This window comes from Prionailurus viverrinus, chromosome D2 (assembly GCF_022837055.1).
Source record: "Prionailurus viverrinus isolate Anna chromosome D2, UM_Priviv_1.0, whole genome shotgun sequence".
In the NCBI taxonomy this organism is placed as follows: Eukaryota; Metazoa; Chordata; class Mammalia; order Carnivora; family Felidae; genus Prionailurus; species Prionailurus viverrinus.
In genome coordinates this window covers 65,185,018-65,197,910 of record NC_062571.1, presented here as the reverse complement: position 1 = coordinate 65,197,910, position 12,893 = coordinate 65,185,018, and the positions used below count along the sequence as shown (strand labels likewise).

Genomic DNA, 12,893 nt, shown 5'->3' with positions numbered 1-12,893 from the left:
CGCGTGCACACACATACCATATGTATGAACATATATATGTCACCCAAGTGTAAGAGTGCATGCTCTGTGATTCTAATTGGCCCTGTTAAGGCTTGATAATATTTTAGCTGGAGCCACTTAATTTGCTTCTCACACTGTAGTTCTTCCATAGATATATAGAAGATACAGTTCTTGGTATATAGACAGAAGTATGTTTTTAAATTTCTGGTATCTTCTGCTGAAATTTGCCCCAGGTGTGTGTTTGGGATGGGGCTCGGGTTTAAGGCTTAGTACTTCCACTTCCGGGTTCTGTGTCCTTTGGAACGACATGAACCAGTGAGAGCCTCACTGTTCTTTTCTGTTCAGCAGAGGTCACACTGCCCCCGCCTTCCATTTGTGCAAGTCAGTCGTGATAATGTCCATGAAAAACAAAAGGTGGCCTCTTCTCCAGGGACAGCCTGCCAATTCTGGTGTGTGTTCCCAAGTGTTTCCGGACTCCTTTGCTGATGGCACTGTGTTTGCCTCAGTGAATGAAAGACACTTTCATGTTCTCATTTTGACCTGGAAGCACCTTGGCCTTGGCTGTCTCACCACAGCCTCCTCACACACAGACTTACCCACGGGCACCACAAGAACAAGCGCTGCTCGACTTACACAAGAGAGAATCACAGGGGTTGCTTAATTTGCCTGCTTCCTAAAAGCTGATTCTACTACAACAACTAAACCTGTTTTCTGAGAAAGAGGGCCTGACCTGTGTTTCCCACCAAAACGATTTGGTGTCCAGAACATGGCTTTTCAGTAGCGCTGAGTGGCTGGAACTCAATCGTACAATAACCAGACAGAGCAGAGGCTTCCTCGCGTCTTGTTGGAGAATGTCAGTACACAGTCCCCATTCCTGAACCTTTGTACCCGGGTGATGAGAAGGTTGCCTTCTTGGCTCCCAACAGAGAAAAGCCAGGGGAAATGGTGCTTGAAGGTCACCCACATTTCTGACTACCAGACTTGACTTAAATGATGGAAGATAAAGGTCAGCATCCAGGCTTCTAAGGTGTGCATGCAGTTTGGCTTTTATGCTTGAGCTACGCTATATTTGCAAAATGTCAGTTTTTGAGAGATTGAAAATTAATTGCAAACAAAGCCCTTAAAGCACGAACAGATTTGACCCTAAGATTGCAGAGGACTTGGAGGTTGAGAGAGAGATGCTACGCGCTGAGAGCAAACTCAGGGCTGGAGGACTTTTGTGGATGCAAATGCATCTGTTTGGTCCAAGAGGAGAACTCACTGCATCTGAGAGGCTGGTCTTTCCTGGTATGAGCTGTCAGGGCTTTGGGAAGTTCTACAGACGACCCTAAATCATACACCCCTCTGCCTGCATCACAGTGGCTGATTTTGTGAAATACTCACTTAGCCATCAGTTTCCTGTGTGCAGAAGAGATAAGGATGCTCCATTACTCTCTAGTTCTTTGTCTCACATGATGGTTGCAGAGACAGAGGGGGGTGGGGATAATTCATAAAAATCTCCCTGTTGGTTTTTCTGGGGATGTGCATTGCTTAGTGCGAGGAAAGCTTGCATTCTAGAGTATAGGAAAGTATAGTAATCATAGTCTTATAGGTGTTGATTAAAAATAATAGCAGCAGTAGTAATAAACTGTGGAACTTACAGAAGACTTAATACGTGTCTAGTACTGTTATCAGTGCTTTATGTACATTAATTCAACTGGTCCCTACAAAAACCTGGTGAGAGATGTACTGCTGTTCTCATCTCACCACATAAGCCTGTTGAGTGAAATAACGTGCCTAGAATCCCATAGGCAGCACATGGGAGAGCAGCCTGGAATCCCCAAAGTCTGGCTCCAGGGTCTGTGTTTCCAGTCATCCACTGCACTTCTTAAATAGGCCAGCTGGAGCATCCTAGGGGCTAGGACAGGCTCCGATGCCCCCCTCACGTGTCAGCTGTGTGACATTCATCTGTGTGCAGACTCCACCTGGTTTCCTGGCACTCACCATGCCTCTGTGGGGAGAGTTGTAAGCCTCTTACAGAGCCAGGCATGCCCCCATCTCTGCCGGTGACCATGCCTTGTATTCTCCCCTAGCCCCGCTGGTGGACCTCACTCCAACTCACAGTGGGTCTGCCATGCTGATGCTGCTCTCAGTGGTGTTTGTGGGGCTGGCCGTGTTCGTCATCTACAAGTTTAAAAGGTACGTGTCCTTCCGTCCATGTCTCCCCTCCCCTGTCCTTCTCCCTGACAGGTTCAGAAGCATGAAATGCCGCGATGTACGTCTCCCATGCATAGCCATGATGCTGTCTGTTAATGTTTTAGGAAGATCCCGGGGATTAATGTTTATGCCCAGATGCAAAATGAGAAAGAACGAGAGATGGTCAGTCGAGTCAGTCCCACTGAAAGCAGGCCCCATATCCCTCAGACTGAACTCAGGAGGCCTGGCCAACTGATAGATGAGAAGGTGGATTCCCAGCTCCTAGGTAAATGACTCCCAGTAGCCCTCAGCTGTTCAGCCTGGGTAGTTAATGGCTGACTCTGCCTAACCCCTTTCCGGCTTGACATAACCACTTTCTTCTGCTCTAACATTCCTGAGAGAAACAGCTAAGATGTCTTTTTCCCTGCTTCCTCCCATTGGAATAAGAAAAAAACAAAAGCCTTCTTGCTCCTATGTAGTTTTTTTTTTCCCCTCCCTCTCTTGTGACTTTATTCTTCTTTTTGCAAAAACTTTTCCTTTAAATATGGGGCTCCAAAAATGTTCATGGGCAAAGAGCAAAGCATTTTTTCTAACAATGTACGAGAAGGACGGGCCTCAGAGGCTGGATCTGGTCATCTGGAGGGCCAGGCAGCTTGTGAGGAGCAGGCTATGGAGTGACAGGGTAAGACAGGACAGCCTCACCTAGAGACAACTCTAAGGAGGAGAAATTACTCCAGAATACTTGTAGAGAAGTGACATGATAGAGGAGGACCGGGCTGATGACCCTGGGTTTTTGTTTGTTTGGTTTTTTTTTTTTTTCTTTTTAATTTGGCAGTCATCTAAAAACTGTCCTCCAGGAAACACGGAACCTGGGAATTCTGAGGACAAGAGGCATAAAATTTGTAGAACATTCCAGGAGTGACGTTTCCTGAAAGAGACCACTGGAGGGCTAGACTGTTACAGAGCAGATCAGCAGATTTTTTCCTCATTTTTACCTGTCCCCTATCAGAAGTCTTAAAATGGACCTTACTCTATATCAGTAGAGCTCTGTCTCTCTGCCTATGAATTAAGCATGGGAATCCCAACAGCTAGGTCTAGAACCCTACTATTTGTGGCAGAGGAAACTTGCCAAGGGAGGTCGACAAACCCATGGAACCACCATTGGGATCCATGGCTTGCCAGGAATCAGGAGTTGGCATCAGGAATCAGGAGTTGACCTTGTAATATTGCCATCTAGATCCTGTATTGTTGCCCAGGGTGGATAAATTATTATTTAACCATTCATGCCTCCCTCTAATGTCAGAATACCAAACCTTCGAGAAGGCCATTCATTGCCTAGGATTTTGTATCTGCTACTTAGAAAATGAAATGAGCACCTAAGTGGAAACATAGCCCTCTCTTTAAATGGATGGGGGAAAAGTTCTTGGCTGTATTGGGGAAATTTTCAGTGCAGTGACTGGCTTGTATCAGAAGTAATAATAACAACTGTGGCCACAACTGGGGTCCAGTTTTCAGAGCGTGCTTTCTTTTATTTGGGGAGACAGGGTGATAAGTGTGTAATTGCTTTAGGTTCAGAAGAAAAAGGCTTTTCTGTCTTTAAGTCCAGAGAAGCATTCACCCTGTCTATTTACTTCTAAAGCTTGTAAGCGCATTTTTGTGGGTCATTTGGTTTTCAATCCCATTTCCACGGGGTATGAAGCACAGCGCCGTTGACTTTATTAAAGTGGCGATCCCTCCTTCGCCAGGAGCGTCCGGCAGCACACTGCACAGTCTCTGACACCTTCCCATTTCCAGTGTCATTAAGTGAGTAAGTGTTACACGTTTTCTCTTAGGAGAGTAGCTTTACCCTCCCCTCCCTCCCCTTCTACTCAACCTGGTGACTCATCTCTCCGATTGCAAAGAGCAAGACACGCCACTCCGCCTTCAACGCCAAAGCGGGGATCTGCTGGGGCGCAATTTGCAATTTAAGGAAAACCCCCAAAGGCTACAGGCGACCTGCCGATCAGGAAAGAATTTCGCTCTTGTCAAGTGCACCATCCTTCATGACCACTAACTTTATGTTTTTTTTTCTTTCCTTTGTTGTTCTGTTTCCTATTTTGCCAGGAAGTATTTCCATAGTTGCTGAGAATCAAAGCACAAAAGAAATCCCTACCTATGTAAATGTTTGAATGGAGGACGCCAGTAAAAACAAAAACAAACAAAAAAAATAAAATAAAAACAATCAAAATCCAAACAAACAAACAAACAAACACTCACTGCATCGGGACTTTTTAATTCTTCAGACACAGACAACAAGGGTTTTTAGCTTTAAGCCTGTGCATGTGGACAATACCTTGAGAACATGCTTGGAGGGGCAGTGTACAGGTGCTCTATTTTAATGGAAAAAACACTCCCCTCCCCCTTTCTCCCTCTCTCTCTTTTTTCTGATCGGTCGTGTTTGTAGAACATTCATAACATATAGAGGCCAAGGAAATCTGCATGTGTTTTTGGAAATATTCTTGGCTCTAGATTTAACAGCTATTTTAGCTCTACGGGCTGACGGGTGGATTAGCCACCCCAGCCCCTTTCATAAGACACAAAGACATGCACAGGAGTGTGAAACCCTGAGCTGTTTCTCTGTTCCACTTTCCTTACTGCCATTTTTCTGTTCTCAGTTATCTCTGGTAGCTCTGTGGGCCAGCGGTGACCACAGGGCTGCTTTTTTGCATTTTGTATGGCCACAGGGATGAAGAAGCGAGTTGAAGTTCCATATACTCAGGCAGAGTGATGCAGGCAGGCAGGGGGCAGGCATGTGAGAAATGGACCTTTCCCTCACCCAGGCTTTCCATTGCAGCTTCCCTACTCTCACCCCAACCAACATAGAAAAGAGAATCCCAGTTACCCGTCATCTGGCCTCCCCATGTGTTTGCTATCCATGTGTGATCATGACCTCTTGATGTCTTTGTACCTCTTCCTTCCAGTTTCCAAGTGGTCTTTCAAGCCCCCCTACTTTTTTCTTCCCAAACATGTTGCAAGATTCTGGACATGAACCTCGGTATTTCCTAAATACTGGCCTGGCGCCTGCCAACCTTGCCCTTGTCACATTCAAATTTCTGATCCATCAGCATGCCAGCTTCCCTACACACTGACCAGGCTGTCCTGCCCTGCAGGGTTCAGCTCCATGTACCCTTTGTCTCCTCCTGGAGAACCTGCCTCTTGCAAATAGCCTTGCCTTTTCTCACCTGGAAACATGCAATGTGTGTGAAAGAGTTGATACATGCAAAACAATTCAGACCTGGCCACGTACACTGGGAAAGAAAGCAGACAGATGCGTAGTGGTATTCTCACACCTTAACAAAAATCTCTCGTGTGCAGATTCCAGAATATTCTCGCGAGAAATGTTTTGACATGTTACTGTGTGGCAGGGCAGTTTCCTTCTGTAATGGTTGCTATTACCCAGTATTTGTTCTCTCACCGTAGAGTAAAACTATTTGTAAAATAAAACTGATTTTAACGAGAAGAAGAAGCAGGTTAATGGATTTAATATTGAAGAGTGTCAAAAAGTCTGAGAACATATGGAGGTCTTGTCTTACATAAGGATGCAATTTTGGTTATGAAGGAACCCAGACATTTCACATGTGTGATCTCTGATCTCTGAGTATCGTAGTATTGGCAAAGGAAAAATTAATAAGCTTCAAGGGGAGGAGGTAGATATCTAACTAAAACAGAATGACTCAAGGCATGAAAAATCCCTGTTTGCCCAGGGCAATAATGAAAGAAGCACCAGAGAAAGAATGACACAGAAGCATGTCCAGCAGAAGCCCTTGGAGGATTATGAGTTGGGTAAAGCCCACTCTAAAATATAGTAGAAAGCAGTTTTGAAAAACCACTCAGAGGGAGCAGCCTCCTTCTTGGCCGTGTTCCCAGGCCAGTAACAGTTTATAACAGGGTCCCAGTGATAATGGGGGTGTCCCAAAGGTCTTGAGGAGCCCTGCCCTTATGTAGCTGGGCAGGAGAAGAGTGACAAAGCTGCAGTCAGAAGTTAACCAAGCAGAAGTTTTTGTGATTGAGGATGCCCAGTGTGGATCTGGGAAATGGATTATGCCTGCGGCAACCATCTGTTTGTAGAACTCAATTGATCCCCAACCTGCCAGGCTTCCTATCCCATAGGACACATCCTCATCGATCCGCTTCAGTTGGAGCCGCCCAAGTTTAATCTGGAAGACAAAATGTTGGGAAACCAAAAGAGGCTCCCTCAAAACAGCACAGGGGGTCCTTGGAGTTGCAGTTCAAGTAATTTTAATCGGAAAATTATGAGAAATGGAAAAACCCTCTGAATCTAGCACAGTGCCTTGCCTAGAGTAGGTATTAAGAAAACCACTCGTTGAAGGGATACATGAAAAGACTACGTGAGAAAACATAGGGAAGGATGGGCTTGCAAGTCCTAAGTAAAAATCGAGGTAGACATGAGATGCCTGGCATTTTGGAAAGTGATCACAGATGGCCAGCTCTCTAGTGAGCATCTCCAGGGTCCTCATGTGCCTCTCCTCCAAGCTCCCTCCCACCTGTAGGAGATTAGTGAGGCTAGGTACTGCTCAGAGGGGACCTCATTGTTCTTACAATCTAGCTCTATGGTTCTCAAAGTGTGGTACCTGGACCAGCAGAATCAGCATCACCTCAGAGTTATTAGAAATTTGGGGTCCCCCTACTGAAGTCCTACTGAATCAGAAACTCTGAGGGGCTATGGGGCCCAGTAGTCTGTTTTTACCAGCGCTTCAGGTTATTGTGATGCACACAGAAGTTTGGGAACCACTGCACCCTGCCATTCCAGCTCAATCCCAAAGAGAACATAGTAATGAGAGCCTACAAATGGGAGGGACCCAAGTGCCTACCTACTCACTAACAGCAGGTGCAAACACAGTGAGGAGTTTGGTGGGCCAGAGGAGTGAGTGGCGAGGGATGGGCGTGGAAGGGAAAATTCAGGGCAAGCTAAAAATCTGATATTGTGATGTTTTCCAAAACTCCCAGAGGGCAAACTGTGCATGCTCTACCCTGAAATACCCAGCCAACATTTTCTCCTTCGCCTTATTCCTAATTGGATTCACTGTCCAAAATGCAGAGGTTTGCCTTGCTTTTTTTTTCAGAAGTTCCAAACAGCAACTTTGAGAGCAATGGGGTGTTTGGCAGCTGTTCTGTGTTTTCCAGGATTCCAACTGAGCATTGAAATCCCTCATTTGCCAACTTATTTTTATAGGAAGCCAATTTAAAAAAAAAAAAAAAAGAAAAAGAAAGTTTTCTTATAGTACCGGAACTACTTCTAATTTTCAAATGACTTTTTTGATGTATTTTTTTGTTAAATACTATGTAGTGTAATGTATAATTGCTCTTGTTTATTGCTTTTACAATCATATTTATTAAACAGATAATGTCTCTAAAGTCTTGGCCTCAAGGAGTGTATTTTATCTCGAACCCAACTGTGACATTCAGTCTTGATACACAAGTGATGCAACTATAGGATTTTAATTAAGGCTAATTATGTGACAATAGACTACCACAGTCTCCAAGGGTTTTTCTGTTTGCTTGCTTGCTTGGTTTTCGTTTTTGCTAACGAAGGAGAGTACAAATACCTAAATTCTACCTGTATTCTAGTGGACTATATAGTGTTGTTGCTTTATTAAAGTACATGATTCTACTTAAAAATCACTCCAAACTGGTTACTTTGGAATGTGTAACATCCTCATTATATTCAGTTCAAAATTAGAACTTATTGATATGGGACAAACCCATTCAAATTGTTTAAAATCTTGTAGTTACTGAAGGAGCGAACCTCCATGTGATACAATGACCTGAAAAACCCGGGGAGTGGTAAAGACCCAGATGACAGCATAAAAGAGGCTCCCACCCTGAAATTAGGAGAGTGGAGCTCTCCTCCTGGCTATGCCAGCTGTGTGACCTTGATCAAAGACTTTTGCATACGAAAGCTTCAGCGTCCCCATGCATGTAATCTGAAGGAAGAAGATAACTTCCAGTTTTGGTATTGTCAGTGGGTGAGTCATTCCTGAGAGGCCTCGACAGCTGATTTAAACCTGATGGAAAACAGCGAGGTGGACTGGATCCCAAATCCTCCAGCCTTGTGGCTTACTTACTTGGGTGGCATCTCTTCTTAGGCAACATTTTGCCCTTATATTTTGTATAGACAGAACCTTTCTTAACCTTCCAAAGACCCACCAGGCTCAGAATGGTGTTGCCTCAACAGCATTGTCCTCAACATGCCTGAGAATCCCTGTTGTTTTTAGGTGGCCTTTAACCTTTCTTTTCCCACAAGCTAATCTTCCACCGGCCCCTCCATTCTTTTCCAGGCCAGAGCCTGTGCTGTACTTCCCGATCAGGAGTTTATCTCCTGTTTCCCCGAGGGTACAGGCAGTCACACAAAAATCACCCCTGGAGATTTCAAACTGAGGACAGGAAATTTGTTTGCATGAGTAACTGAAGAGCCAAGATGCCAAATAGGGGAAAGCAAGGCAAGGACAAGATTAGCATCAATAGGAAGCCTCTACCTTGCCTAGGCTGGAAGGACACAGGGATTCCTACAGCCCAGGACCAGGACCACCAGCTTGACACTGAAATCATGGAGGACATGGCTGGCACTTTCTGGAAACACAGAGGAGCCACAGCCATAGCGCAAGCAAAGAAGATGGAGAGAGGACATTTATTCCCCTTGCGCTGGCCTTCCCATCTTCAGCCGAAGCTTCCCATTGGCCAAACCCATCCATAAGCCAGTGGGCAGTGGACCGTGGACCCTGGAAAATGTAGTTTCCTGAAGTACAAAGCAGAATAGGGGGGAAGGGGAATGAACTTGAGAAAACACAGGCAAGTGACTGGCACAGCACCTCTTTTAAGTTCAGACCACCTCAACTCCAAACTGCCCCACAGTTGAAAGGCAATTAGTTAAATAGTAGGCGCTCCTTGCCCTGTGATCCTCTTTCACATACTTCCCTTTGAACAGCACGTATTTCAAACTTAGCAATATGTTTCTGTGCACCACTTTTTACACCTTTCTCACCGAATTCTACAGTCCTGTAGGAGAGGATCTTTATTTTTTTCTTTCATTTCATTGCTTCAGCCTCTAGCGCTGGACATCGCCATCAGGGGGCACTAGATAAATGTTTGCTGAAACTCAACCTGGATTTTTCAGCTCCCTGTCATGATCAACAAGCTGAATCGCAATCTGTCAGACTCCCCTTACCCAGCATTTCTAATTACATATTAAATTGGTGCTTGTCAAGAACCAACAAATCCTTGCCCTTCATCTCTCTTACCACTCAAGCTGCTGTATTCACAGACCTATTCTTACATATTAATTTAAGTGAAATCATTGTAGTTTAGAAAAAGAAAAAAAAAGGTTAGAAAATAGTGTGAGAAACAAAGGCCTAAGTTTGGTTTCTGAATCATTATGTGTTTACCTAGTTGTCAGGAGTTAATAGTGTTTTGAAAATGCATGTGAGGCTGATGCTTTTGTAGTAGGGAAAATCCCAAAAGAATTCTAGATGGACACATAAAGGAAGTAGGCATTATAGTTTTCATGTTAAATAACAGAAAAGTAATCTTCTGTTGAAAAAATACAAATATTTGTTAATCCCTATGTGTTGCAGACTTCTTTAGGTCTGCACATTTGATGATACAAGTGAACAAGGCAGATAAGCTATCTGGCTTTATGAGCATATATTTCTAAAAGGAACATGAACAAATAATAAAATGTAATGTAACATATACAATGCTATAATACCTATAAGATAAATTTGATAGGTAAAAATTAAATAAACACAGCAGAGAGCAGAATGACCAGGGATGGGGATGGGAGAATGGGAGTTGGTCCCTGGCTTCCCTGGGATCTGAAAGCTGAAAAGGAACATTAAAATAAAATAAAATAAAATAAAATAAAATAAAATAAAATAAAATAAAATAAAATACAATAAAATACAATAAAAATAAAATAATAAAATAAAGTAAAATAAAATAAATAAATAAAATACTTTAAAAGGCTCCTGGGTGGTGTCTGACTTCAGCTCAGGTCATGATCTCGCGGTCCGTGAGTTCAAGCCCCGCGTCCAACTCTGTGCTGACAGCTCAGAGCCTGGAACCTGCTTCAGATTCTGTGTCTCCCCCTCTCTCTGCCCCTCCCCCCACTCTCTGTCTCGGTCTCTCTCTCAAGAATAAACATTAAAAAAAATAATAAAATGAAAGTTGAAAAGGAACCAGTCATTGGGAGACACATACATTGTCCGAACTTGTTCAATGTCTATCTCAGATAAACCTCAACCAAAAACAAAATTTTGGACTTCAGCACAGCAATTAGAAATTGTTCTGAGATTAAGAAGAAGCAGCTTTCACAATGGTCATGCCTACGAATCTTTCCAGGGAGCTGTATATACAGTCCGTTCTGTTATGTGACATATGAGTTCCTCAAATATCACCTCGTGATGCTAAATAATGCAATAAAAACACAAGGCTTAGAAAAAGAAATGGGACCAGGACACAATACACAACATACACAAACTTTCCCATGTGTCAGCTTAATGTGTAATGTGTCTGTGACACATTAATAAAAGATACAAACCTTTCTCAGCCTGTTCTTTTATAACACAATACCAGATACTGGGTGGCTTATAATTAACACAAATTTATTTCTCGGGGTTCCGGAGGCTTAGAAATCCAAGATCAAGGTGCCAGCAGATTCAGAGACCTGTTTTCTGTCTCGTAAGTGGCACCCTCTCACTGGGTCCTCATGGGGCAGGAAACTGTCCCGCATCTTTTCTGCAAAAGCAGTAATCACTTCCCAAAGGCCCCACCCTCTAATACCATCACAGTGGGCGTGAGGTTTTGGATATAAGAGTTTGGGAGGAGATATCAGACCACAGCAAAACCTAGTAAAAATGGTAGCACAGTTTTATGTGTATTAAATGGCTAAGAAATACACAGATAAGGGGCGCCTGGGTGGCTCAGTCGGTTAAGAGGCCGACTTCGGCTCAGGTCATGATTTTGCGGTCCGTGAGTTCGAGCCCCACGTCGGGCTCTGTGCTGACAGCTCAGAGCCTGGAGCCTGTTTCCGATTCTGTGTCTCCCTCTCTCTGACCCTCCCCTGTTCATGTTCTGTCTCTCCCTGTCTCAAAAATAAATAAAACGTTAAAAAAAATAAAAAAAAAAGAAATACACAGATAAAACACCTTGAAAAGACCTGAAGTTGGCTTGTGAAAGAGGGCATTAGAGTGCTTATAGAATTATTGTTATTGTAATTGAGTTATTGTTATTGAGTTATTGTAAAGTGAGTTATTGTGACACGAGTTATTGTAAAGTGAATTATCATAAAGAAGGAGAGTTACCTGAAATCTGACAGAAAGTTATTAAAACCAGATGGATGCTGTGGCTTGGATCACATGAGGCAAATGGAGGTAACTGGTAGATGCTGGAGGATTGTGTGTGTGTGTGTGTGTGTGTGTGTGTGTGTTGTGTTGTTACACAGCTGAATTCAGCTAGGTATAGTTTTGTCTCTTCACCTAATGTTTCTTTTAGGGAAAATCACACATAAATACAAAATTTGCGTTATCTTCAATTTTTTCTCTAATATACCCCATTAGAACAAATGTACATCTTCAAAAAATTTTTATCACAGAATTAACAGTAATTCTGATGTTAGTTTAAAAGTAATATGGATATACTGATAGAAGGAAGAAGTCTAACTTGACTGCAGAGGGAAAATAGAAGAAGATAGAGCCAGTCCTCATCATCATCACTCTCAACCTGAGCATTTTTAGTGTGAGACCAGCAGCCTGCCCATAGCACAAACCTCAGGGTGCCACTCAATTTCCACCAACCTCAACAACTCATGTTTAGAAATATATATTTGTGGGGCGTCTGGTGGCTCAGTCAATTAAGTGTCTGATTCTTGATTTCAGCTCAGGTCATGATCCCAGGGTTGTGGGATCAAGCCCCACATCAGGCGCAGTGCTAAGTGTGGAGCCTGCTTGGGATTCTGTCTCTCCCTCTGCCCCTCTCTCCTGCTCGCATGCAGAACTCTCTCTCTCTCTCTCTCTCTCTCTCAAAAACAAAAATTAAAAATAAAAAAAAAAAGAAATGTGTCTTTGGCCCCAAGAATGTTAAATTGTGGTCAAATCTCTTTGTTAAAGAATAAGATAGTATGAAAAGGCATTTATAAATATCCCATGAAAAGTGAAACTGGAAGTTTTAAAATATTCAAAAATAAGCTTAAGCTATCTAGATCATAAAAACACTTTATGAACAATCCTGAGCAAGATGTTTCAATATATGCACGTAGAGATATCTCCATGAAATCTTCCTGCCAACAGAAGCATTATACAGCTTGCAGATGCAGAAAAGGGATGCAATAAACAGTATTTATAAACTAATTAGTGATAAATATTATATAGCCGTAGAATAAAATAGAATGCTTCCACTAAAACTATTTTTCTAAAGAATACTTAGTGGCATGAGAACATTCTCCTGTGATGTTAAAAGGATGCAGAATTTAAGACTTTACATAATATGAAAACAATTTGTACAGAAAACATATAGGGACAGAGAGATTGAAATATAGTAACACTCCCTTTTTCTAATTCATAAAATTAGATTGTGTGTTGAGTATCGCAAGCCAGTGCTCTCTGAAGAATGTTTCACACTCTTAGGTACTCACGGTCAGCACCTGAACTACACTGAGGAGGGTA

At 42.9% G+C, this 12,893-nt stretch overlaps 1 protein-coding gene across 12 annotated transcripts in view; it reads left to right on the top strand.

Annotated features, from left to right (window-relative positions):
- SORCS1 (sortilin related VPS10 domain containing receptor 1) overlaps positions 1–7,476 on the top strand; it is a 518,445-nt gene extending 510,969 nt beyond the window's left edge. For 2 of the 12 annotated variants that reach the window (XM_047826158.1, XM_047826170.1), the window contains one exon: positions 2,073–4,130. In XM_047826158.1, coding sequence (XP_047682114.1) covers positions 2,073–2,431 — 359 coding nt within the window. In that variant the 3' untranslated portion in view covers positions 2,432–4,130. Of the gene's footprint in view, positions 1–2,072 lie in introns of all 12 variants that reach the window. The other 10 variants (XM_047826164.1, XM_047826166.1, XM_047826165.1 and 7 more) reach the window with 10 other exon arrangements.
- Positions 7,477–12,893: the final 5,417 nt, after the last annotated feature.